At 36.7% G+C, this 23,554-nt stretch overlaps 1 protein-coding gene and 1 pseudogene across 1 annotated transcript in view; one reads left to right on the forward strand and one right to left on the reverse strand.

The window, feature by feature from the left end:
- Positions 1–871: 871 nt before the first annotated feature.
- The window catches only part of LOC101599825 (ABI family member 3 binding protein), a 257,292-nt gene continuing 234,609 nt past the window's right edge, over positions 872–23,554 (reverse strand). Inside the window, exons 40-47 of the mRNA XM_045148002.1 lie at positions 23,135–23,203; positions 18,684–18,893; positions 15,017–15,125; positions 5,172–5,251; positions 4,510–4,539; positions 3,761–3,922; positions 2,457–2,579; positions 872–1,320 (exon numbers count right to left, since the gene is read on the reverse strand). Of these exons, the coding sequence (XP_045003937.1) occupies positions 1,205–1,320; positions 2,457–2,579; positions 3,761–3,922; positions 4,510–4,539; positions 5,172–5,251; positions 15,017–15,125; positions 18,684–18,893; positions 23,135–23,203 (899 nt within the window). The 3' untranslated portion in view covers positions 872–1,204. The remainder of the gene's footprint in view (positions 1,321–2,456; positions 2,580–3,760; positions 3,923–4,509; positions 4,540–5,171; positions 5,252–15,016; positions 15,126–18,683; positions 18,894–23,134; positions 23,204–23,554) is intronic.
- Positions 18,919–20,700, forward strand: LOC105944905 (annotated as a pseudogene).

Genomic DNA, 23,554 nt, shown 5'->3' on the forward strand with positions numbered 1-23,554 from the left:
CGAACTTGGGTCCTTAGGCTTCACAGACAAGTGCCTTAACCTTTTAGTCATCTTTCAGCACTTTCTTTTAATACACTGTCATCTCCATATAGTGGTGGACTATTAAGAAAACAGGCTTTATAAAAAACAAACTACATCTCTTTATTGAAGAATTTATGCTTGTTTGAAAAAATACAAAATGTAGTACTGATAAAACTGTACGTAGCATAGTCAAAAAGTCCTTACAGAAAAAGGGTAACAATGCAGTCATCACCCTCCTAGCAGAAAGGAAAGCTATACCGTCATCTTTCATATAAATGAATCCGATTTTTGTTGCCCCTTGAGTTAAACAGAATCACAACACCCTGTAATACATTCATTCATTGATGCCTTAATGTACAAATACATAGCAGATCTCTGTGACTCGACAGGGATCTCATCGTGCATTATCTTTTCATGCTTAGTCTTCACACACTATATCTACTTTTATTAGAAACATGAATACAGTTGCTTAAAGGGATTGTTTGACAAAGTATCTTTAGACATTGTAATATGTGGGCAAAAGGAATCCTGACACTAAATATATTAGATTCTCAGCTGTTTTTAGCTGAAATAAAACTTGCTGAGTCAAATAAAACCTTTTTGATAATTTGCTTAATAGATTATGGAAATGTTAGCATGAATATGTAACTATTTAAACTGAGAAAAAATCTGTTCAGCTGATGCTAAAAAATGAAATTTAAATAAATTTAAATACTAGAACTTATTTCTACCAGATATATGCTGAAGATAATTTGATCCAATAAGTTAAACCTTGTAGAGATTTATGGAATTAACTCACTAGGAGAAAGCATATACCTTAATAAAAGTAAATACTTTTAAAAAAGTGTATTAAAGTTTTTGATATTAATTTTGTAATAAAAGTATCTCAAAATATTACAACAGTGTGATAAATAATATACAAATGATCTCTTAAAACATGAATAGGGAGCCAGCTTCCCTAAAAATGTTATTCTATTAATATCTTGCATATTTATAATGACTTTGTAAAACCTGATAAATATTCTCAGTAATCTTTCCTTAATAGTAAACATCTAATATTGTTACTGGATTACAGACTTTGTACACAGTAAACAAAGTAGCTCTGAATGAATGTGACGTATGCCATAGTGTTCCCACTAGTTTCCTTGCTGGAATGAAGCCTTGGGAGCGTGGTCTGCAGCATCTACCATTTCCCAGGTATTGTGGTCCCGCACTCATACCACTGCACGTAATTAATTTGAGTATGACCACCAATTTCTCCAAACTGGACAGGTTCCTGGCGAACTGCTCTGAAATAACCTATGAGGGAAAATAATTTAGTTTTAATAGCTCCTTTATTGTATTTTTGCTCTCACTGTTCATAGGTGCAAGAATATTGTAAATGGTTAGAGATTATTTTCAAGGAAGCCAAGCAAGTTAGGAAATTTAATAGCAATAGAGGCTTTGGTGTTTTCTTCTGGGGCATAATAGCTAAAGGAAAATTGTTGACATTTGCCTTAGCAAGTTAGAATGGGATGGTTGGTGGTATCTGAGACCAGTTTCAATTGTCCATTAATATGTTCATGTGTCTTATGAAGTCATGTGTCAGGATATTTCTAAGTGAGTGTCAGTGGATGAAGTGTGCTACTGAAAAGTGTAGTCACCTAATTAAACATAGTTAAGAATCTCCTGATGTTTCCTGAGTAATATGGACCATTTCCTTCTGTACTGTATAGGCAAGGATTCAATTAAATTTCAATGTTTTCAATACTGTTACACAGCTTTGTGTTAATATGTCTTTGGCATGTTACTTAGTTTATTTCTCAAGAGAATAATTCTAATTCCATTTATACAGTTTATGAGTTTAAAATGTTTTTATGTATGGTGGTAACAATGTTTTTTTCTTTTTTTTTTTTCTTTTTGAGGTAGGATCTCATTCTAAGCCCAGGCTGTTCTGGAATTCACTATGTAGTGTAAGGCTGGCCTTGAACTCATAGTGATCCTCCTAATTCTGTCTCCTGTGCTGGGATTAAAGGTGTGTGCCACCACGCCCAGTAGAGAGAACAGGCACACTAGAACCTTTAGCTGCTGAAATGAACTCCAGACACATGTGCCACTATGTGCATCTGGCTTTATGTGGGTACTGGGGAATTGAACTTGGGTTGTTAGACTTTGCAGGCAAGTGCCTTAACCCCTGAGCCATCTCTTCAGTTTGGCAACAATTATTTTTCAAACAGATTTTTAAGGGAACCCAATATGACAAAAACCATAAAGTGATTGAATGAGGGATTGAAAATCTTTCTTGCTGTTTTGGCAACTACAGGTTTTCTTAAAATACATTGATTTGTTTGTAATTTCTCCTGACTCTAAGCTTGAGCTGGGAAAACTTTTTTTTTCTGTTGAGATACAGTGGTAGTTCTGTGATATTATTGTTAAATTGATCACTTTGAACCTACCTTCTTTGGTAGGTAGCTGGTCAGAAGTGAGTTGTTGTCCTGTGCGGCCGTCTAAGAATGAATCCACAAACTGGCAGTGATCTTCTCCATGGCCCCTCTGATCACCTATGTTATAAAACTTTCCTGAAGACCAGAAATTAAAATAGAATTTTGTTCTCTTTGAAGTAATTTATTTCAGAATTATCATATACCAAAGAATTGTCTTTCCTGAGCTTTCCCCTTACTCTAGATCAAGCCACCAGTGTCTTTTGACTAAACTGCAAAATAGTCTCCTATTTTGTTCTCTTGTCTCTTTATAGTCTTCCTTTCTCTTTTCAGGCATTAGTAGTGTTTAAAAGTGCAAGGAATGTTACTTCTCTTGTCCAAAATTCCTCCGATCTAGCAGAGATGGTACAATCCTTTCCTAAAACCATCCTAGTAAATAGCTTCCAGTTTCTGTCTAGCCATTCTATGTAACTCTCCTAAAAATTGTTGTAAAGCTCCTTTATGAAATTCTCGCTTATTGTCATGTTTATTCTATTCCTACTGTGTAGAGGAAGGAGAGTTAAGCTAGGAACCTAACATTTGCTACTTTGTTACCAGCACCTGGAACAGTGCCTGGCATGAGAAAATAATACATACTTAATGAGTGGGTGAGAAAATACCCATCTTTGTTGGGACCAGCCTTAAATAGTAAATATTTTTATTATGTTTATATAGAAGAGAAAATGTAAACGTAAGTATCATGCAAGAGGTTTGAGCCCTTGTAGCTTCTTAAAGATGTCAAATTCATTGTTAGATGCATTCATTTTATCAGCAACAGGCTTTTAATCCTTGGATGGTTTGACAAAAATGAGCTTGGGTGTAATAATGCCTGCTATACATTCAACTTTGCCAAGATAACACTGTTTCAAGTTGGATTTTCATTACTTAACTTCCAGTAGCATATCCTTTTAAATATGTTATATTTATTTATTTGAGAGAGAAAGAGAATGGGCGCCAGGGCCTCCAGCCACTGCAAACTCCAGATGCATACGCCACTTTCTGCATCTCACTTACGTAGATCCTGGGGAATTGAACCTGGGTCTTCTGGTTTTGCAGGCAAGCACCTTAACCTCTAAGCCATCCCTCCATCCCCCAAATAGCATATCTTTATGTCCTTATTTTCTAGAACTATTAACTACAGTAACTTCTAGAATAACATTTTTCATGGGAAAAACAAAAACCTTTTATAAGGTGCTGAGTCACCCTTTAGTGTCTGAAAACTGCCCATAGTCTCAGTTATAAAATGCCCTTGAAGACAAAGGACTGAAATAGGTGCTTACCTGTGAGGGAGTCACTCAAATAAATCTTGTATCTGAGAGAGTTGCACAGCTGCACTCCTACAAATTTTTTATACCACGTTCTTTTGACATACTGTTTGCCCTTGCATTCAGAGTAAGAGTCTGAATTAAAGGGTCTTTCAGTCCAGATGGCATCTCTTCCTGCTGTGTAAGGAAAGCATGTGATTTGAGTGTAAGATTTAACTCTGGGATCCCAACAAGTTGTTATAAAAACTTTATAAAAGCAATCTGAAAGGACTATTGCCAATTTGCTGATACTTTATTTCTTCCCATGCTATTAGAACCAAAAATAGAATAGAATTTGTTTAAACAAATACACCCTCAAATGAATTTCCATCCATGGTGAGTGAAATTTCAGAGCTATATGCTTCGATAATGAGTAATCTCTGCAGTGCTAGGTGTCAACTGTCTATAGGAACACATTTAGCATTCTTTTTGGAGGACTATTATAAAATTTTCCACTTGTTATTAAAAGTAGAAGCAAGGGTATTATATCTTGGCTTAATTGTTATACATAAAATTTGAATTGGCCTAGTACATAAGTGAAAGCAAATCTGAAATTATCTAGTTTTGCCCCCAGAATTGGCTCTTAATGCTAATATATTTGGTGAACATTCACACATAATGTTCTAAGAAGGCTAAATAGAAAAAAGTAAAATTGTAATTCAAATTCTGCTGTGCTTACTTAATGTAGAAAGCATGTACTTGTCACTGTCATAATAGGAACTTACCAGAAATTGGTTCACTTACTCTTGGGTCAGCTGAGGAGAAAACAAAAGAGCCTTTTAATAAATTCCTTATATTCCAATTGTATGGTGAAAAAGATGGGTTATGCAATTAGGTATTACTTGCAAAATGATATATTTTTGGTAAGGTCTGAATCTGAAAGTTTTTCATTTTGGAAATGGTTTTTGGATAATCTACCCAGCACTCATTTTTTACAGGTGATGTGAATAAGGAGCCTTAGATTGCTGTTCTAGCTTTCAGTATCAGAAGTGACCTCATTCAACTTCCTTCAAAAACTATCCATGGTAAAGCAACCAAGATATCATGAACCATAGCTGGTTTTAAAATCATAGAAATAATGCTGTAAGTAAAATACACATGTATTTAGTTAAGAAATGAGAGCATGGAACGTCTGTATTCATAAAACTCAAGTTTGCTCTCTTGAGGTACTAGCTGAGTAATTATTTTCCTAATATCAACATAAATAGGGAAAAGTACAAGTGGTGTTACCTTAAGGGTACCTTCAATTTGCTTTTTTCCATGGGTTTTTAGGAATTTAAGATACCTTGTATACAGTTTGGCTAGGTTTCAAACAAGCTCTGTATGCCAAACATTTCTCTACTATGTCCCTTTACATCTTGTTGGGAATTACTGTTGATGTGATTACCTGATTCAGTACTGAATGCCACTGTTTTGCTGGCTGGGCCTTCACCAAGTGGATTTTTGGGTTTCACTTGGAATTCATAACTGTTGAAGGACAAATAAAAATAAGTATAAATATTCTTTTTTAAAAAAATTTATGTATTTATTTGAGGCAACAAACAGAGAAAGAGGGGGAGAGAGAAAAAAGAGAGAGAATGGACGCGCCAGGGCTTCTAGTAACACCAATTTAGAAGAAATAATTAGGTACATTGGTAATGGATAAACAGGAAGGAGATCCGTGGTAGACCCAAGCCAATTCCAGCAACAAGTAACCTCCAAATATGAAGTAGAAAAGTTCTTCCTAATTCCTTGCTATCTCGACTTTGAGCAAAATTGATCTTGGGCAGTGTTTCTGGACTACAGAACAGCATACAAAACAGCAGTAGTAAAAGTTTGTTTAAAATACAATCTTATTGTCCCACCTGTGCTACTGAAAAAGGGATTCAGTTAAATAAAAATTTTTAATGAGTTCCTGAGGTAAGTTATGCACCTGCTGGGATTTGAGCATTACAGGAATGAATACACATGAAAAGATTTTTTGCATGACTTGGTGTATCTTATGGAACTCAGATTTGCTATGGAGCACAGGAAGCCCACAGTTTTGGGAAATTGGGCCTTCAAGAGCAACATCACAAAGCTGAGAGGGCTCTCCTGTAGTAAGCTAGATTTTACCAGCAAAGCCCTTAACCCACTTTCTTTTTTTTAACTAGTTATTTTTAGTATTTATTGGACAGAGAGAGAAAGAGGCAGTTAGGGAAAGAGAATGGGTATGCCAGGGCCTCCAGCCAGTACAAACAAACTCCAGATGCTTGTGGCCCTCTTGTGCATCTGGCTTACATGGGCACTTGGGAATCAAACCTGAATCCTTAGGCTTTGCAGGCAAGCACCTTAACTGCTACACCGTCCCTCCAGCTCCCCCTTAACCCACTTTCTAACAACAAAATCCCAGATCTTTGATACAGAGGACAAAAAATAATGAGATATCAAAACAAGAACCATTTGGAAAGAGGAAAGTGTTCAATAGAGTAGGGGTGGGGAACAAGAATATGATCAAATTCCAGTATGTTCATGTATTAAAATTATCAAAAGTTAGAATAGGGAAAAAAAATCCTTTGGAATTATGGCTACTTTAGTTCTAGCTGTAAGGATTATTCATTAAATTATGCAGTATTTTACAAATCTTATTCATTAGATACATAAATAGCATATTCTTTTAAGAAACAGAAAAGCAGTATGTTCTTTGCTTCATTTTAGCAGCAGACTTTAGCCACAAACTAACTACATTTTAAACAAACTTGAATTCTTATACTATTAGGAGAGTCCCAGATCTGTACAAAGGTTTTTAGAAGATAATTTACATCTGTTAGAAGATAGCAGTAAAATGATTAATCTCTGGTTCTTGACAGGATTTATAATTACCATGGAAATGAATCTCTGGTCATCTGTGAGGGGTTTTCTAGACTAGATTGTTGAAGTTAAGAGAACTCATCCTAACTGGGAAGCATGATGCTGTGGTCTGGGTTGCTGGATAATGAAAGAAAGCTAGCTAAGCATCCAGAATCTGTCACTGTGTTCTGCTTCCTCAGTGCTGCTTAATGTGACCAGCTGCCTCAATCTCCCACCAGTGTGCCTTCCCTGCCATGCTGGACTGCAACTATAAGCTGAAATAAACCCTTCCTTAATCTCAAAAAGTAAAAATAAGAACTTTCGCGTATGTGTGTATGCATGTGCACAACATCACTGGCCACTACAAACAAATGCTTACCTGGCTTTACATGGGTAGTTGGTGAATTGAATCCAGCAGTCTTTGTAAGGAAGCACCTTAACCACTGAGAAATCTCTCTAGACCATTGAACTGATTTTTGTCAGATATTTTGTCTCAGCATTAAGAAAGTAACTAGCCGGGCGTGGTGGCGCACGCCTTTAATCCCAACACTCAGGAGGCAGAGGTAGGAGGATCGCCGTGAGTTCAAGGCCACCCTGAGACTCCATAGTGAATTCCAGGTCAGCCTGGGCTAGAGTGAGACCTTACCTCAAAAAAACAAAACAACAACAACAAAAAAAAGTAACTAATAAATACTGTTTTTCAGCTCAGAATAATGAGGCTCAAAACTATTGCATGATTGTCATTGTTTTTTCAAACTTTAAAGCTTTGTAAAATGAGATTTAAAACATGCCTTTTAGTTTTTTACTTAATTGAGATGCATTTTGAAAATAAAATAATTGATATACAGTGTCATGTCATTTACCATAAGAAAATCATAAAAATGCCAATGCCATTCAGTTAAATTATAGCTATATAGTATGCTTATATGGGATATTTTCAGAGATTAGGTTTGTCTTAAAACTAAAGGGCTTCATAACAAAACCATCACCAATAAAAAACTTAAAAAACTGGCAAGCTGAAAATGGAATGGGGTTGGTCTCACAGGCATCTGGAGTTTGATTCAAGTGGGGTGTATTCCACATTCATTTCAGGCCATTGCCTGCAGTCCTGTGTTGGCCAAGTCTGATCACTGGACTCATCCCCATTCCTTTTTATTTTATAGTTATTTACACTTAAGCTTCATTTGTAACATAGTCACAAATACTTATAAGTTACTTTTTCTGAGAGTTTTTGCCAACTTTATGATACTTGACAAGTTTGGAAGAAATAATTTTAGATGAAACTTAATTAACAACTTTATGATACTTGACAAGTTTGGAAGAAATAATTTTAGATGAAACTTAATTAACAACATGAGGACTTTCATTTGGTTAATTATATGCAAACAAAAGATGGTTGTGGTAAAATATTTCCCAAAAAGTACATTTTTTCAATGAGTGACATCATAGGTCTCTCTAAAGTAATGTCTCAAGAAAAATAGACTGCACATAAGAATTAACTATAGAGTGCTATTTAAAAAATTTACCAATGTTTAAACAAATTAGTTCAAAAGTCTTAGATGTGAAATGAGAGATATAAAATCAGATCATCTTAGAAAATATAGTACCTAACTAATAGGAATGCTTAAAAAAAAATGGGAAAGAATAGTAGAAAAACTATCCCAAACTGAAAGATGTTTCTAGATTGCAAAGATATACTCTTTCCAGCAAGATTAAAAAATAAGAAAAGAAAGAAAGGAGGGAGGGAGGGGGAAAGGAAAGGAAAAGAAAAGAGGGAAAAAACCAGGACTAACAAAATGGCAAAGTATGAGTACCAGTGTAAATAGAATAGCCTAAAACCAGCAAAATAGCATGCTCCACTCAAAGGATCCAAAGGCAGCAGCATGGACCAGCTCCTAGCAATCGTACTAGAAGTTGGGGCATGGAAGGCAAGGTGGGTGGAGTGGAAAAAGCCTTCAACGGTCATTTTATGATTTTAGCCCAAAATCTATGTCCAGCTAAACAATAGTATCAAAGCAAGCCAAAGGACTCAGATAATTGTCTCCCACAACTTTTTCTCAAGAGGCCACAAAGTGATAGTGTCACAAAAAAAGATTGGGGTGTGGGAATTAAGAGAATTTGAAATAGCAGAAGATAATAAGAGATTCCATGTTGCCATATAGAAACAACCCCTCACTCATTAGCCAGGGCCCAGGTGGAACCTCAGAGGAATTGAGATGAACAAGGGTGCTGCTTCTTTGGTAAGCCTGACATCCTGTGCTAGGGTGATGGAGATAGATACTGAGCATACCCCAAATGTACCAAAGCACAAATCCAGGAGCTGCTGAGAGCTCAGCACTAAAGTAGACTTAAGGGCTAGAGAGATGGTTCAGTGGTCAAATGCTTGCCTGCAAAGTCCAAGGCCCTGAGATTGATTTTCCATTAGCTTTGTAAAGCCAGATACAAGGTGGCGCTTCTCTGGAGTTCATTTCAGTGACTACAGGCCCTGGTGCACCCATCCTTTCTCTATCTGCCTCTCTCGCTCTCAAATGTGAAGTGAGAGGAAGAGTTCTCTTCATGGACTAGTGGTATTCCATGCTCTTGGAGAACTGTTCTTTTGCCTCATGAAAAGTCACCGAACTGACACACACACTCTCTCTCTCTATGTATGTATGTATGTATGTATGTATGTATGTATGTGTGTGTGTGTATGTGTGTGTGTGTGTGTGTGTGTGTGTATATATATATATATATATATATACATATATATATATATATATAGGCTTAAGGGCTGGAGAGATAGTTTAGTGGCTAAGGTGCTTGCCTGCAAAGTCAAAGGACCCAGGTTTAGTTACCCAGGACCGCCAGATGCACAAAGTGGCACATGTGGTCTGGAGTTCGTATACAGTGGCTGGAGGCCCTGGTGTACCCATTCTCTCTTTTTCCCTATATGCTTTTTTCTCTCTCAAATGTGTGTGTGTATTATATAATATTATATATATATATAATATATATTATATTATATTATATACATATATATATTTTTTAAAGTAAACTTAGAACACACTCACCATGGCTCAGGGAATTTTGCGGAAGAGCGGGCGGAAACACTCCACAGGGTGGGAGGGATACTCAGAGGTAAGTGTCTACTCTCGCCCTCGGTGACTGACTACTGCTCTCACAATTCATTACCCACAACCCCATGATGAAATCCAGCAGTCCCACTGAGAAGGGTCCGCAGTGGAATGGGGGCAGGGAGGAGGGGAATGGTACCAACACATGATGTGTCCATGCAAAGTTTCTACTTATTAAAATATTAAAAAATTAACTGAAGATATTAGTATTTGTGAGGATATTGTGGCAACTAGAATTTTACAAGGATTTAAAGCAAGTTGTTTAGGGGATCAAATGCAATCCATGTAAAAACAAAATGCCTGTTACATAGCAAGTATTATATCACTACATAACTTTTTTATTTTTATTTATTTATTTGAGGGCAATAGACAGACAGAGAAAGAAGCAGATAGAGAATGGGTATGCCAGGGCCTCCAGCCACTGCAAACAAACTCCAGATGCATGAGCCACTTTGTGCATCTGGCTTACGTGAATCCTGGGAAATTGAACAGGGGTCCTTAAGCTTCACAGGCAAGTGCTTAACTGCTAAGCCATCTCTCCAGTCCATACATAACTTGGTTTTTAAAAGAAAACAAATTGAGCCGGGTGTGGTAGTGCACACCTTTAATCCCAGCACTCGGGAGGCAGAGGTAGGAAGATCACTGTGAGTTCGAGGCCACCCTGAGAGTACATAGTTAATTCCAGGTCAGCCTGGACCAGAGTGAGACCCAACCTCAAAAAAACAAAAAAAAAAAGAATAACAATAATAAATAAAACAAATTATTGGGGAATTTGGCCAACACTACATGGGAGTAAATCTCAGTGGCAATCCACAAGTCTAGCTGGAGCAGATACCTCTGTCATTCCCCAGCTCTTTCATCCTTCTCTGTAACCTTTTCTATATTTCTCCAGAATACAGAGCTGAATTATGGCTTTCATTGTTTAAAGATTTTTAATAATATGCTCTGTACTGGTTTAAAAGGCTAATAAAAGCCTAAAACCTCAAGGAAACTGTTTTGTATCAAGAAAGGCAGCCCTAGCTATTGGTTTGAGTTATATGGCTGGTAGCTCATTGTATCCCTGCTGAAACATTTAAGGCCCGTTCAGGTTCTATCAAAGGAAGAAATGAAAAGTGGAGAAATAAAACAAAGTGAAGGATAAGGAAATATAGTAAGTTTGTATGGGTTTGTCTGCAAGAATAGTACATCATTACCATTTCCAGATACCCATAATATCATGTGCAGCACTGGGAATTCAAGTACATCACAAAAGGGCAGAAGGTGTAGACAGGGGCAGAGGCTGCATGGTGGCACGTACCTGTAATCCAAACTAGGAGTCTGAGGCAAGATCACAAATTGGAGATCAACTTGGACAAGATGCTTTCCAAAAAAGAGGAGAGAAAGAGGACAAGAAAATGACAGAAGAAACAGGAAATCATCTGTCATGGAGTACTACAAACTACCTGGCTGGTATTCCTTAAGAGATGTTTCTTGTATCTCCCATTTCTGGAGAAAACTAAACATTCCAGAATTGGGCTACACTCTTAATTCTATAGTGTTGTGGTGACTTTCTCTTATCTGCTCCCTAAAAACTAATAAATGCAAAGAAAACGTTAAAAAGAAAGAGTAAAAGAAAGAAGAAAGAAAATAGTCCATGGTGATGTGAGAGGAAGCATTGTTCTTTTGTGGACTAGTAGAGATCCATGCTCTTGGAGAACTGTTACTTTGCCTCATGGAAAAAGTAACCAAACTGAACAATCATCTCAATTTCTTCTTCTTCTTCTTCTTTTTTTTTTTTTTTTAACAAGAAAGGAATTGCTTTTCTGTTGCCCAAACCTACAATAAAACTAAATAAAATGCCTGATGCTTTGACAGCTTATTTTACTTTTTTTCTACCAAACCCATAAGAAGAAATGTTGAAAAGTTAGTACAGAATCTGCAGAGACCAGAATTTCACATAAACACCGAAGGATGTATTCCACATGTCTGTTTTATTCAGCTAGATTTACAGTTTAGAAGTTGCTGTCTGTTCCAGCTAACCTTCAGTGCCAAAGTTCTCTTAAATCAAACATTAGTAAGAGTCCCCAAAGAACTCACTTTGGTCAGTTTTAGTTTTCTCCTGAATCCTTCTGAGCCCACAGAAGTCAATGAGAGTACTTGAGCAGATGAGTAAATACAATTTATCATAATTACCAAACAGAGTACATTTTCCATAGGAAATTGTTGGGCCACATGTACATCAGACACACATAACAGATTCTTCCGTGTTTTAGTAAAGCAAAGAGAGAAGTGAACTTGTTGGAGCAGACCAGAGAGATTAAAGGGCCTTTTTAGTCTACAGTGATCATGTGTCCATTGCCACAACCAACCAGCTCATCAGGGAAAACCCAGCCCATGAACACATCAAAAAATTCTATAATGCTAATTAACCTGAAAACAGATAGCAGATAAATTCGAGGGAGCAGTTAACTGGGATTATTTCACTGGATTTTAATTTGTACTCCCCCCCAGCCCCAAGTTCCTGTGCTCTCACTGACAGTGTATGGCTTTGGCTATCACAGGATGACACACTAGAGGAAGCTAAGCCACCCTTTCTTTCCCCTTAAGTATAGGTGTAAGATTATCCATCTGAGACATTTTTTTATCAACTCCCCTATTTATACAACTAAGCACAATCAGTAGTCCTGGAGACAGGGGCTTCCTGCAAGATAGCAGAGACTCTTTCTAAATTTTTTCTTTTTGTTCAACAAGGGCCACATACTCAGTGCCTAAAAAGGGATTGTTGTTTTCGCCATTTATAGAGGAGAAGAAATAAATGGAAAATATTGATTATGTGCAGTACCAACACCTCTACCATATTTTTTATTTTATGAGCAAGAATGAACTATTATCTAAAGAAAGAGATGGAGTTGTCTCCAAATCTCTAGCTCTCCTTTGCCTCCCCTTCTTTGCATACTTTTGAGGCCAAAGCCAACTGCAGCTCAGGCCTACACACAGGATGGTCTCCCCCCAGCCCAGAAAAATAGCTGCTGGGTGTGGCTCTTTCCTGTGGGTAAATTTTTGAGCTTTTGCACTGTAGATTAAAAACCTGCCTAAGTGATTTAACAATGGGTGAGAGCATGTTCCACTCCTGTTTCTGTTTTCTGTTTCATGTAGAATTTGACTATAGCCAGTCTGTAAGTCTTGAGTCTTTGCTTTCTTTCTCCTGGGTTAAAATTTTCTAATGCCAAGTTCTACTTCATTCACATTGGTGTATACTAACTAGTTAGTAAATATCCTCTTTTCAGATGAGACAATTAAAAATATTAGACCAAAAAAAAAAATAATTCAGGCTGCCCCCAAAAATCAGGCCAAGTGAGCAAACAGTACTAAAATGGATGATTTACATGTATCTCCTAGTAATGCCACTCAGCTATAGTCATTCTTCCAGAGTCATTTTCTGCTGGTTCTTCAAAGAAGAAATTCCAAACCTTCATGAGGGAATTTCTAACAATTATAATATATAATTATAATATATAATATATAATATAACTATATAATAAGTTTGTCTCTATGTACTGTCATACACTATTCTCTGTGACACTTGTTTCCTTACCACCATCACCTTTTCTATTCATCCTCCTAATCTCAGCCAGGTGACACCTTTTCCAGAAAAATTTTCTTGCCTTCCCCAGGCTTGCAGGTTGCTATTCACTTGGGCATTCTGCTTCCAGTGCTCTTGCCACTTCAGGTAGAATACTGAATAATTAACCTCAGCTAGCCTTGAGCTCAACAGCAGATACCATGTTTGTCCACATTTGTAGCCATAACACACTACCAAGAGCATTGCAAGCACTTGATAAACGTCTGCAGAAGAAACACAAACGTCCTCCAAACAAACTGGGCTTCAAATGGCACTGAAATAACAACTGCTCTACAGCTAATAGGTGCACTGTGAGACGTTCTGAGCACAGCCTGATTCAGACGAGGACATAAGGCACATTTACAAAGTGGGTGCCTTTCAGTGAACGTTCTGCATGCACTACACAGGTCACGTTTTGTTAAGTGGAATAAAACCAGGCAACTCAAGAGGGAGAACAAGGTTTGTAAGCACAACTCTGCCTATTAAGCCCCTAAATTACATTATGCTAAAAATAAATTTTATCTAATCTTGCTAAGGAAACAGAATCAAGATAAAGTAGGCTTTTGTTGAAATATATGCTTATTTTGGCTAGCATAGCTTTTCAGAAAATTAGAAGTTTCAAGTTTTCCAAGTTGTAGCTCACAACAGAGAACTTTAAAAAATTACATTTGTGGAAGAAATAAACTAAAAAAGAAACTAACCTTTACTCAGTGTAAACTACTTATAATGAACCAGTTACTTCTTTTCTTCTAGAAAGAATGGGAGACCCTCTCTATTCAACTCAGTCAACTGATGAAGATGAAGGGTATAAACAAGTAGGGAAACATTAAAAAAGGATATCTCTTGTGGAAACTTCCCTACTACATTATCAGAAATGTCCAAGAGTCTTACTTTTATTTCAGTAATAAAATGAATTGATATTTTAGATTTAAGAGAAATCATATATATACACATATGTATGTATCACCAGATGTTGATGATCAATACATAAAAATATGCAACTATATCATAAAAATTGAATAAAAACTGAATTGTTTAATTATCAGTGCTAAAACATTTCCAAAGCAAAAGACTGCTTGCTGCATTTTATATGCATATGTAGTAATTTTAAGTCTTAGCTACTGAAAACTTCTACCTATATTTTGTCACATGATTTCCTAGTCCTCTCTTCTCCAGCATGAGAGCCAAAGTCTTAAGTCCTTCATATCTAATTTATAACATTTACATGCCAGTTATCTCTGTTCCATAGTCTTCCCCTCTAAATTTTGATACTTAAAAATCAACTCTCATGGTACTTTTAATTTATATGGCTGCTGTACTGGCTTTTCTATGCACTTGTATATATGGTCTGGAAATATGTTTTAGCAGTTAAGGTACTTATCTGAAAAGCCTAAGGACCCAGAGTTGATTCCCTAGTACCCAGGTAAAGCCAAATGCACAAAGTGGTACATACATCTGGAGTTTGTTTGTGGTGACTAGAGGCCCTGGTGCACCCATATTTTTTTCTCTCTCTGCTTGCAAATAAATAAACATAAAATAACTTTCATATGTTCAAAATATGGCTCCAGAGTATCTAGTGTGTCATTATAGAATCCCAGAGTTAATGCAAATTAGATTCTCCCTGAAGGTAGAGAAGACAGCAAGCAGGTCATTCCTGTGGTTAGGGTGTCTGCAGTCTCAGTGTTCACCAGCAGCAGCACTGGGGCTTACCTTGTATCTGGTTTCAGATTTTCTACTGTGGAGAAGGTTTGATTCGTGATTTGAATGGATTTATTCTTCCCACTGAATGACCCGTTTTCTCTGGATATAACTTCATATTCTGAAAAGTGGAAGAAAGAAAACAAAGTTACTTATCTTTATGCCTCAGGCGACTTAATTATTCTTGAAGCTTGCAGCTACTAAAACTTCACACATACAGATAATAAACTGTGATTGCAGTTCTCGGCATTATTCTTATAGTCACTCACTGACATTAAGACTGAAAGTATTTGGGAAGCTCCCTGTTGACCATCTCTGCTTTCCCTTTATCAGAGGCCAGGAAAGCCTAGTAAGCAACTCGTGAGGACTTGATGCCCTTTTGTCAGTTGCATTGGAGGCATCGTCTGATTTTATTAGGTAAGTCCAATAGTCTGCCACTTGTAAGAAGGCCAACTTAAAGCTTTGTGTGAAAGTTAGTGCTTGAGTAGAAGCCATGGTTCTTGCTTACTGAGGCTTTATGATGGTCAAGGGAAAGGTTCGCTGAGAATAAAGTAGTCTGCAAACAATTTGACCTTAAAACTATGTTAATAGTAAACCAAATAATAAACCACTTTCATTGTTTGGAACTATAGAATTAGGAGGATTTTGTATCTAATGCTTATGTATGTAAGTTATGCTCCCTTAATAACTTTTTGTATTAAATTGAATTGGCATCCTTAAAGTCTTCATAGAGGTTTTCCCAAGTTTCACTATAAGGCAGCTTTTATGAACCTATAGGGCTCATCAATAGGGAATGACCTTCAGGATAAGAAAATATAATTAAATATATGTTCACTTATTTCCCCTCTTCTCAGTTGGGAGTTATTTAACAAGATAGAACTGAAAAACACGTAAAATCCAAAACCAGCACCACCACTATGACTGTATTGAAAACCTGCTCCATTAATCAGAAATGCACATGAACTAGGTATTGGATAAGGTGGGAAGGATGCTAAACAGTTGGCAAATTCTATATGAATGGGGTATGGCAATTTAAAAAGCTAGAATAATTCAGGCAGAGATAAATCTCAATTTTTAGTTTGGTGACCATTTTAATAGTTTATTTTTAAAATCCAGAAAAAGAGGATGACTGTTTTTGAACAACTGGTATGACCACCCTTCAAAAAAAAAAAAAAAAAAAACCTAAAATTAAACTGGAAGATAACATTGTATCTGGATACCATCAGCAGTGCTGCTATTAAAAACTAATAACTATGGTCAACTGAAAAGTAATATACCCAGTCTCTTTTTTTCCCTAGTGGAAAGTGTTTTAAGAGAAAAGGGAAGCATGCTAAATTCAAGTCTGACCATTTATATCTTTCCCTCATCTATGGAAGGCTATTTTCTAGGAAAAAGATGGACATTTTAAATGCAGGTAAAATTGAGTTTTTTAAAAATCAGAAATTACTCTTCACGGAGTTGCTTGTGACAATTAAATTAGGAATTGTGGAATGCACTTAACAAGATTTTGCTAGTAGGTGGTACTATTGTTGCTTTCAGTATTCTGGAAGTAGCCACCAAAATTTTTAAATATTCTAATTGTAAATATTCAAATGCTATTTTACCATCAACTCTAATTATGCACCAAAGCAAAGATCCTAAGAAAACACTTCTGGCTTTTGACATTTATTTTACTATATTTGAGAGTAAAAGAGAGAGAGAAAGAATGGGCATGCCAGGGCCTCTAGCCACTGCAAATGAGCTTGATATACATGCATCACTATGTGCATTTGGCTTACGTGGGTTTTGGAATATCACACTGCAACAATTTACAACTAACTTGAAATTTTTTCAGCACCCAAACTATGGCCAATATTTTAGTACACCTGTTTCTACTCAAATATGGAAGAGAAACACAGAAGGAAATGAACTTGGATGTGTGCACTGAAGGGAAAATGTGTTTATCATGTAAAAGGAACATAAGTGGCAGAAATCAACTCTGGAAATAAGGACCATGGTTCCTTCATTCTTTGTTATTTTTGTCACTCCCATATTGTGAAACTAGTGAATATGATGTAAGAAATAATTTCTGTTGTATCTGAGCTAATAATTTGAAATCAAGTGCTGTTTAATATAGTCCTGAAAATAAAAATGAACTCATCATTAAGGTGATGGCCTAATATTTTAAGTATTAACTAGGAGCAATGGTTATAGAGATTTTTATTTAGGAAATATTGCCCAAAATATGTGGTTCTTGTCCATGAAAATTGAAATTATTAGCCCTATGTCTTGTGAACTGTTCCAAGTAGTCCTGTAATGTCTAGCAAAAAGAATGTCTAAGAGCAGTTGATTAGATGTATAAAATATACTCTAATCATAGTTTGTTGCAATTCCATAAGTATATGACTTAAAAATCATTATATATGAATCAGAAAGGGAAATTAGACAGCTTTAAAAAGCTAAATTAGGTATTATCTAAATGCATATGTGTTAGATATAGCAGGATAACTAATTCCAAGTTGATATCCTACATCTTTAGGGCAAATGTAATTCAATAGATCATGTAACTTTAGGAAGGTAAACCTCAGACAATCACAGGAACTCCTCAATAACAAAGTATCTGGGTACAGAATTTTAAGGAAGCCAAGTGATTTACAGATATTGGGATAACAGGACCTGGTGGCACAGCCCCAAGTAGATCAGAATGATTAGGCAGATAAATCTCTGAAAAACTGGCAGTGACTGGTTCTTTCTTGGAAAAAAAAAAAAAAAGAAGAAGAAAGAAAGGCTAGCTTTGCATGAAAGAGAGAAATTGGAAGAATACAGTAAAGAAAAGCAACTCAGCAAAGACAGGTTGCTTATACTTGATGTTGCTCAGATCATGTGGTTTCTTCTAAGGAGAAATAACTTACTTTTCTCTTTATCTACAGTAGAAAACATCTTTTGGCAGATCCTGAATCTTCCTATATTCACCTGGACCTGCATACTGTTCCTGTCTACTCCAGATAGTCTTTGTTCTTCTAGTCCCTGCACCAAGTCCCTGACAGTAGTAGGAACCTCATGAACTCAGGGCCACTCTGTGCTATATACCACTTGTGATTTCTCTCTCTCTCTTCTCTTATTTGACCCCATTGTTCACTATGCAGAATCAACCTGTCACATAACAAACTCAACGACTCAGGGTTTCTTATTTCCTCAGTCATTTTAGAGGAACTGAGTGGCTGATAGCACAATCAAAATTCTCCTGAAATGAGCAGAGAAACTGCTCAGGAACGAAAGTTTTTTCAATTTCTCTCAAGATAGTTGAAATAACTGCTAGCCTGCTTGACAGTTCAAGGTCCATTTAGAAGTTGACTTGGTAAAAAGAAAAAAACTACTTGGAACACTATCTTCAGTTGCAACTCCTTGTATATTTTCTGGGTAATGTGAAGACTAGCTGTATCTTCAAACTGAAAAGGAGTTCTGAGAGGCTATGTCAGGAAAGCAGGTTTAAAAGGCCTGATCGTTTAGCAGAAATCCCATGACCAAAACATGTATCTTTTCTCATCCTGTTTTTGATGGTGCACCATAAGGTCAGCAGAACTCTGCTCCTCCTCAGATTCACTACACGTGTCATAAATGGACCTAGGGTGCACATCTTAGAGGCATTGCATTGTCAAAATTTCCTCCACAGTACCAAGCCCTCAGGCCATGACCTTACCAGTGACTGTGTCATTCAATGGCTTTTCCCAGTCCAAGATGACAAATGAGGGACACCCTTCCACAGTGACGACAGTGAGGTTGGTGGGTGGGTTTTGTGGCGAGCTGGTGGCATTCCCTTCTGGGGCTTCCTCTATAGGGAATCGCTTGACAGAGTCGGTGATAGAACAGGGACTGTTCTCAGGCTTTGGGATATACCGCACATAAGGACCTAAGAAACAGAAAAGACTCTGAAGATGTTTTTGAAACGTATGAAGAAAATGAAGGTGAGACAGTAAATATAATTATTTCTTCAAGGACATCCAGTGTCCCATGTTGAGCAGATAGTTGAAAGCATTGCTGTGTGGACGGTTCAAACTTATAAAACCCCAAATTCCTGCATCTGGGGTAGATGATACAGATGCTCTTTCTGAGTTACTCACTAAATAGTTTTAACTTGTTTTAATAATCAATTTGTTCCCTGTGGACTTTAAAATCTCAAGATTTTGGGGTCAGTGAGCCTTACCCCAGTCATAGGAAATAATGAATCTCACACTAAACAAAGTTCTGGTCCTACCTAGCCAATATTAAAAGTCAGGCTCAAAAGGATCAAGCAGTTCTAGGTAATTGACTATACCCCAGAACAAAACTCAATGATCTTTTAAAATCTGTGCATCCAGTGCTCAACAAGGGGACATTTACAGGAAAATATTACTCATAATGAGGTAAAAACTCAATCTTTTGAAGACAACTTAGAATTTACATAGATGTTAGAATCATCAGATTAGGACAATAATCAGTTATAATCTACTATTTTAAAAGTTAAGACATAGAAGATTTTTTAAAAGGCCCAAATCAAATATCTAGAGATAAAAACTATAATATGTAAGGTGCAATATACACTGGATAGAATTAAAACATACAAGACATCACAAAATAAAAGATAGTGCTACATAGCAATAAAACCATCCAAAGTAAAAGGAAAAAAACTATTTAAAATGATGACTATTTTGTGAAGAGGTGAAGTTGTAGATGGTTGTGTGATTCACCAGCCTGCCCAGTCTGCTTCATGTAGGAGCTCAGAGTAGAAGATTCAGGGTAGAATCTTGTCTCCTTCACTCTGTGACTTTTTTTTTTTTTGATCTTCAGCTATATTTTTCCTCTGTGTGAGGAACCTTGTCTTCAAAGAAAATAGCTCACAATGTTACCAACAAGACAGATCCTTTGGTCTATGAATTCCCATGTATTCATTGGGAATCACAACACTTTGTGGTCAAGAAGTGTGATGTGGAGGCCATCTTCTTGAAGTACAGCACAACTGTTGGTTGCTGTATTCACAAGGGCTTTGCGTTTGTCCAGTATGCGAATGAGAGAAATGCACGAGCTGCTGTAGCAGGAGTGCTTGGGAGAATGATTGCTGGCCAGGTTTCATACATTAATCTGGCTACAGAGCTAAAAGTGAACCAAGAAAAAGCAGGTGTGAAACGATCTGCAGTGGAGATATATGGCTCCTCCTTTGACTTGGACTATGATTTTTGACATGATTGTTATAACAGGATGTACCAGTACATGTTCCTCCTCCTCCTATTGCTCATGCTATGGTACCCTCTAAATGCCAGCGTGTATGCAGAAACACCTCATGAAGGGAAAAAATGGCTTTAATTCTAAGAGTGGACAATGGGAATCTTCTTCTAAGTCTGGAAAGTTAAAAGGAGGGAACTGACCCAGATAAAACAAAAAGTGGATTCTGTACTAAAAAGTGTGGAAAAAAATAGAAAAGGAACAGAGCAAACAAGCAGACTTGTCCTTATCAACCCCAGTAGAGGTAAAGAATGAAAAGACTGAAGAGGAGCAGACTAGCACTTCTGTGAAGAAAGAGGAGACTAACGTGAAGATGGAGTTTGAGGCGGGTGCAGACGACTCTGCTGAGGAAGGACATCTTCTGGATGATGGAGATATGAAGATTGTGGGGGGAAGACCAGCTGGAATTGAGAAAAGATGATCGAAAAGAGGCTGAGAAAGGAGAGGATGACTCTTAAACACATAGCAGGCTTTAGAAATCTTACCTATTGTTTCTTTTTTAAAAATTTATTTATTTTCAGAGAGAGAGAGAAAAAGAGAGAGAAAGAGAAAGAGAGAGAATGGGTACATGTCAGGGCCTCCAGCTGCTGTGAATGAACTTCAGATGCATGTGCCACTTAGTGCATCTGGCTTTACGTAGGTACTGAGGAATCAAACTTGGGTTGTTAGAATCTGTAAACAAGTGCCTTAACTGATGAACCATCTCTCCAGTCCCCTGATTGTTTCTTTACCTAGGATTTGTCCAAGCTCAAAATTACACCAGGTCTACTTCCCTAGAATCTTCAGCACATTTTCACTATTCTCCCTGTCCTTGTCCTACCCACATTTATTACTTCATACTATACTACCCAATGACAAGCTCCATTTTCACTTCTTTGATACTCTAAAGTAGTTTTGTTAAGTCTTATTCTGTAATTTTTGCTAAATGTATGGTTTTTTATCAACTGTCTCCAAAATAATCTCTTGTTATGCAGGGAGTACCTCTCTAGAAGCCCTCAGTAACAGATTCAATCATGTGGAAGATACAACCTCTGAGCTAGAAGACAAGACAGAAAACACTGATCAAGAGTCCAAAAAATTTGCTAAATTCAAAAAATCATGCAGATAGAATGTGAGGGAACTATGGGATACCTTAAAATGACCAAATATCTGGGTTAGGGCATAGAGAACACATTCAACAAAATTATTGAACTTACACACAGTAATCACATGATCATTTCAACAGATGCAGAGAAGGTCTTCAAAAAATAATGTATTACTTTATGATCAAAACCTGGAGAGAGTCAGCATGGACGGTTTATATCTCAATATAATAAATGATATATACAAAGTACCTAAAAGCCCAAGTCATACTTAATGAGGAAAGACTCAAGTGTTCCCCTTAGGATCAGGAACAAGGCAAGGGTGCCCACTCTCACCACTGCTCTTCAACATAGTACTAGAAATCCTAGCCCAAGCAATAAGGCAGGAGAAAGATATAAAAGCGATTCCAACTGGAAAGGAAGAAGTCAAATTAGCACTATTTATAGATGGCATGATTCTATACATAAACGACCCAAAAAGGTCGACCATAAAACTTCTAAAGGTGATAAATTCCTTCAGCAAAGTGGCAGAGTACAAAACCAACACACAAATATCAGTAGCCTTCCTATATCCAAAAGATATACAGAGAGATATCAGTGATATCTCATTTTCAATAGCCACACACACACACAAAAAAAATCAAATGTCTTGGAATAACACCAACCAAGGAGGCGAAAGACCTATATACTGAAAACATAAGAACACTCAAGAAAGAAATTGAGGAGGACATGAGAAGATGGAAAAACTTTCCATGCTCCTGGATATGTAGAATTAATATTGTGAAAATGGCAGCCCTACTAAAAGCAATATACAGATTCAACACAATATCAATAAAAATTCCAGAATCATTTTTCACAGAGATAGCAAAAACACTCTTAAAATTTATATGGAATGGCAGAAGGCCTTGGATATCCAAAAATTTACTCAGGAAAAGAAAAACTTCTGGAGGTATCACCATACCTGATCTAAAGTTATCTTCCAAAGCTATAGATACAAAAACAGCATGATACTGGCATAAAGTCAGACATGTAGATCAATGGAACCAAATAGAAGACTCAGCCCTTAGTTCAAGCAACCACAAATACCTGATCTTTAACAAAGGCAACAACAGTGTTCACGGGAGAAAAGACATCTTCAACAAATGGTGCTGGTCAAATTGGATAAGTGTTCACCATTCTTCATTAGGAAGAGGCAAATTAAAACCATTAGTATATACCACTATATACATATTATAATAAGAAAAGTATTTTAAATTGACCATATCAAGTATTGGTGAGGAACTGCAAGAGCCAGAATACTCATACATGAAGAAAAAGTAACAACCATTTTATAATAGTTTCATACAATGTCTTAAAGTGTAACTGTAAATTAGCACTCAAGAGTGCTCTGTATTTATGGGAGGAGCATATTTTCCCAATTTTTGGTTTAAGCTTGCCTATGTGACTATTTTTGACCAAAGTATGTTGATGGATATAACACAAAAAAACCCTTAAATGCAACTAACTATATTTCTGAGTGTTGCCTCTCTTTACTTTGTATGATGAGAATGGCTTCTCCAGAGGCCACTGCTTATTCTTCCTCCTGAGAACCAAAAATGAGAGCATATAGGGTGGACCTGTAACTAATTTGAAGTGGCTAGCTATACCTGTGGCTAGGAAGCCCCTAGCCAAGCACAGCTTATCCCAGCTGATTTGTGGAGACATGAAAAGTCAACGTTGTAGTTGATTACTACCATATTTACACATTGTCACCCAACTGATCCACCTATCCAATGACCTTGTCAAAATAAAAATTCAGAGACAAACATACCTCTGAATCTGGGCTTCCCAAGTTGATCTGTTTCTTTTGTTGGACTCGAGCTAAAGTCTGTTGTATTACCTGAGAATAAAAGATACTGATCAGTTTTGGTGAAAGATATAGAAAAAATCACAATGCAATGAAAAAGTAGTAAAGACTAAAGGTAATGAATATTCCTGTTAGTTAAATGCTTATAGCTTTGACTTTTTTCATTATTAGACTCCATCTTTATCCACACTGAAAAGCTTTTAATTGTATCCTGATGCAAAGTGCTCTACAGTATAATAAATTAAAAATTATAATTAAACAGCTAAATTAAGGTATATGAAGTTAGTGAATGACAAGTGATTCACTGGAATTGCTTAATATAGGTTAGGAAATCTTTTAAGAAACAACTGTGGCACTTATAAACCTGCTAAGGAAAGGAGAATA

Source organism: Jaculus jaculus, chromosome 4, assembly GCF_020740685.1.
Source record: "Jaculus jaculus isolate mJacJac1 chromosome 4, mJacJac1.mat.Y.cur, whole genome shotgun sequence".
Taxonomy (NCBI): domain Eukaryota; kingdom Metazoa; phylum Chordata; class Mammalia; order Rodentia; family Dipodidae; genus Jaculus; species Jaculus jaculus.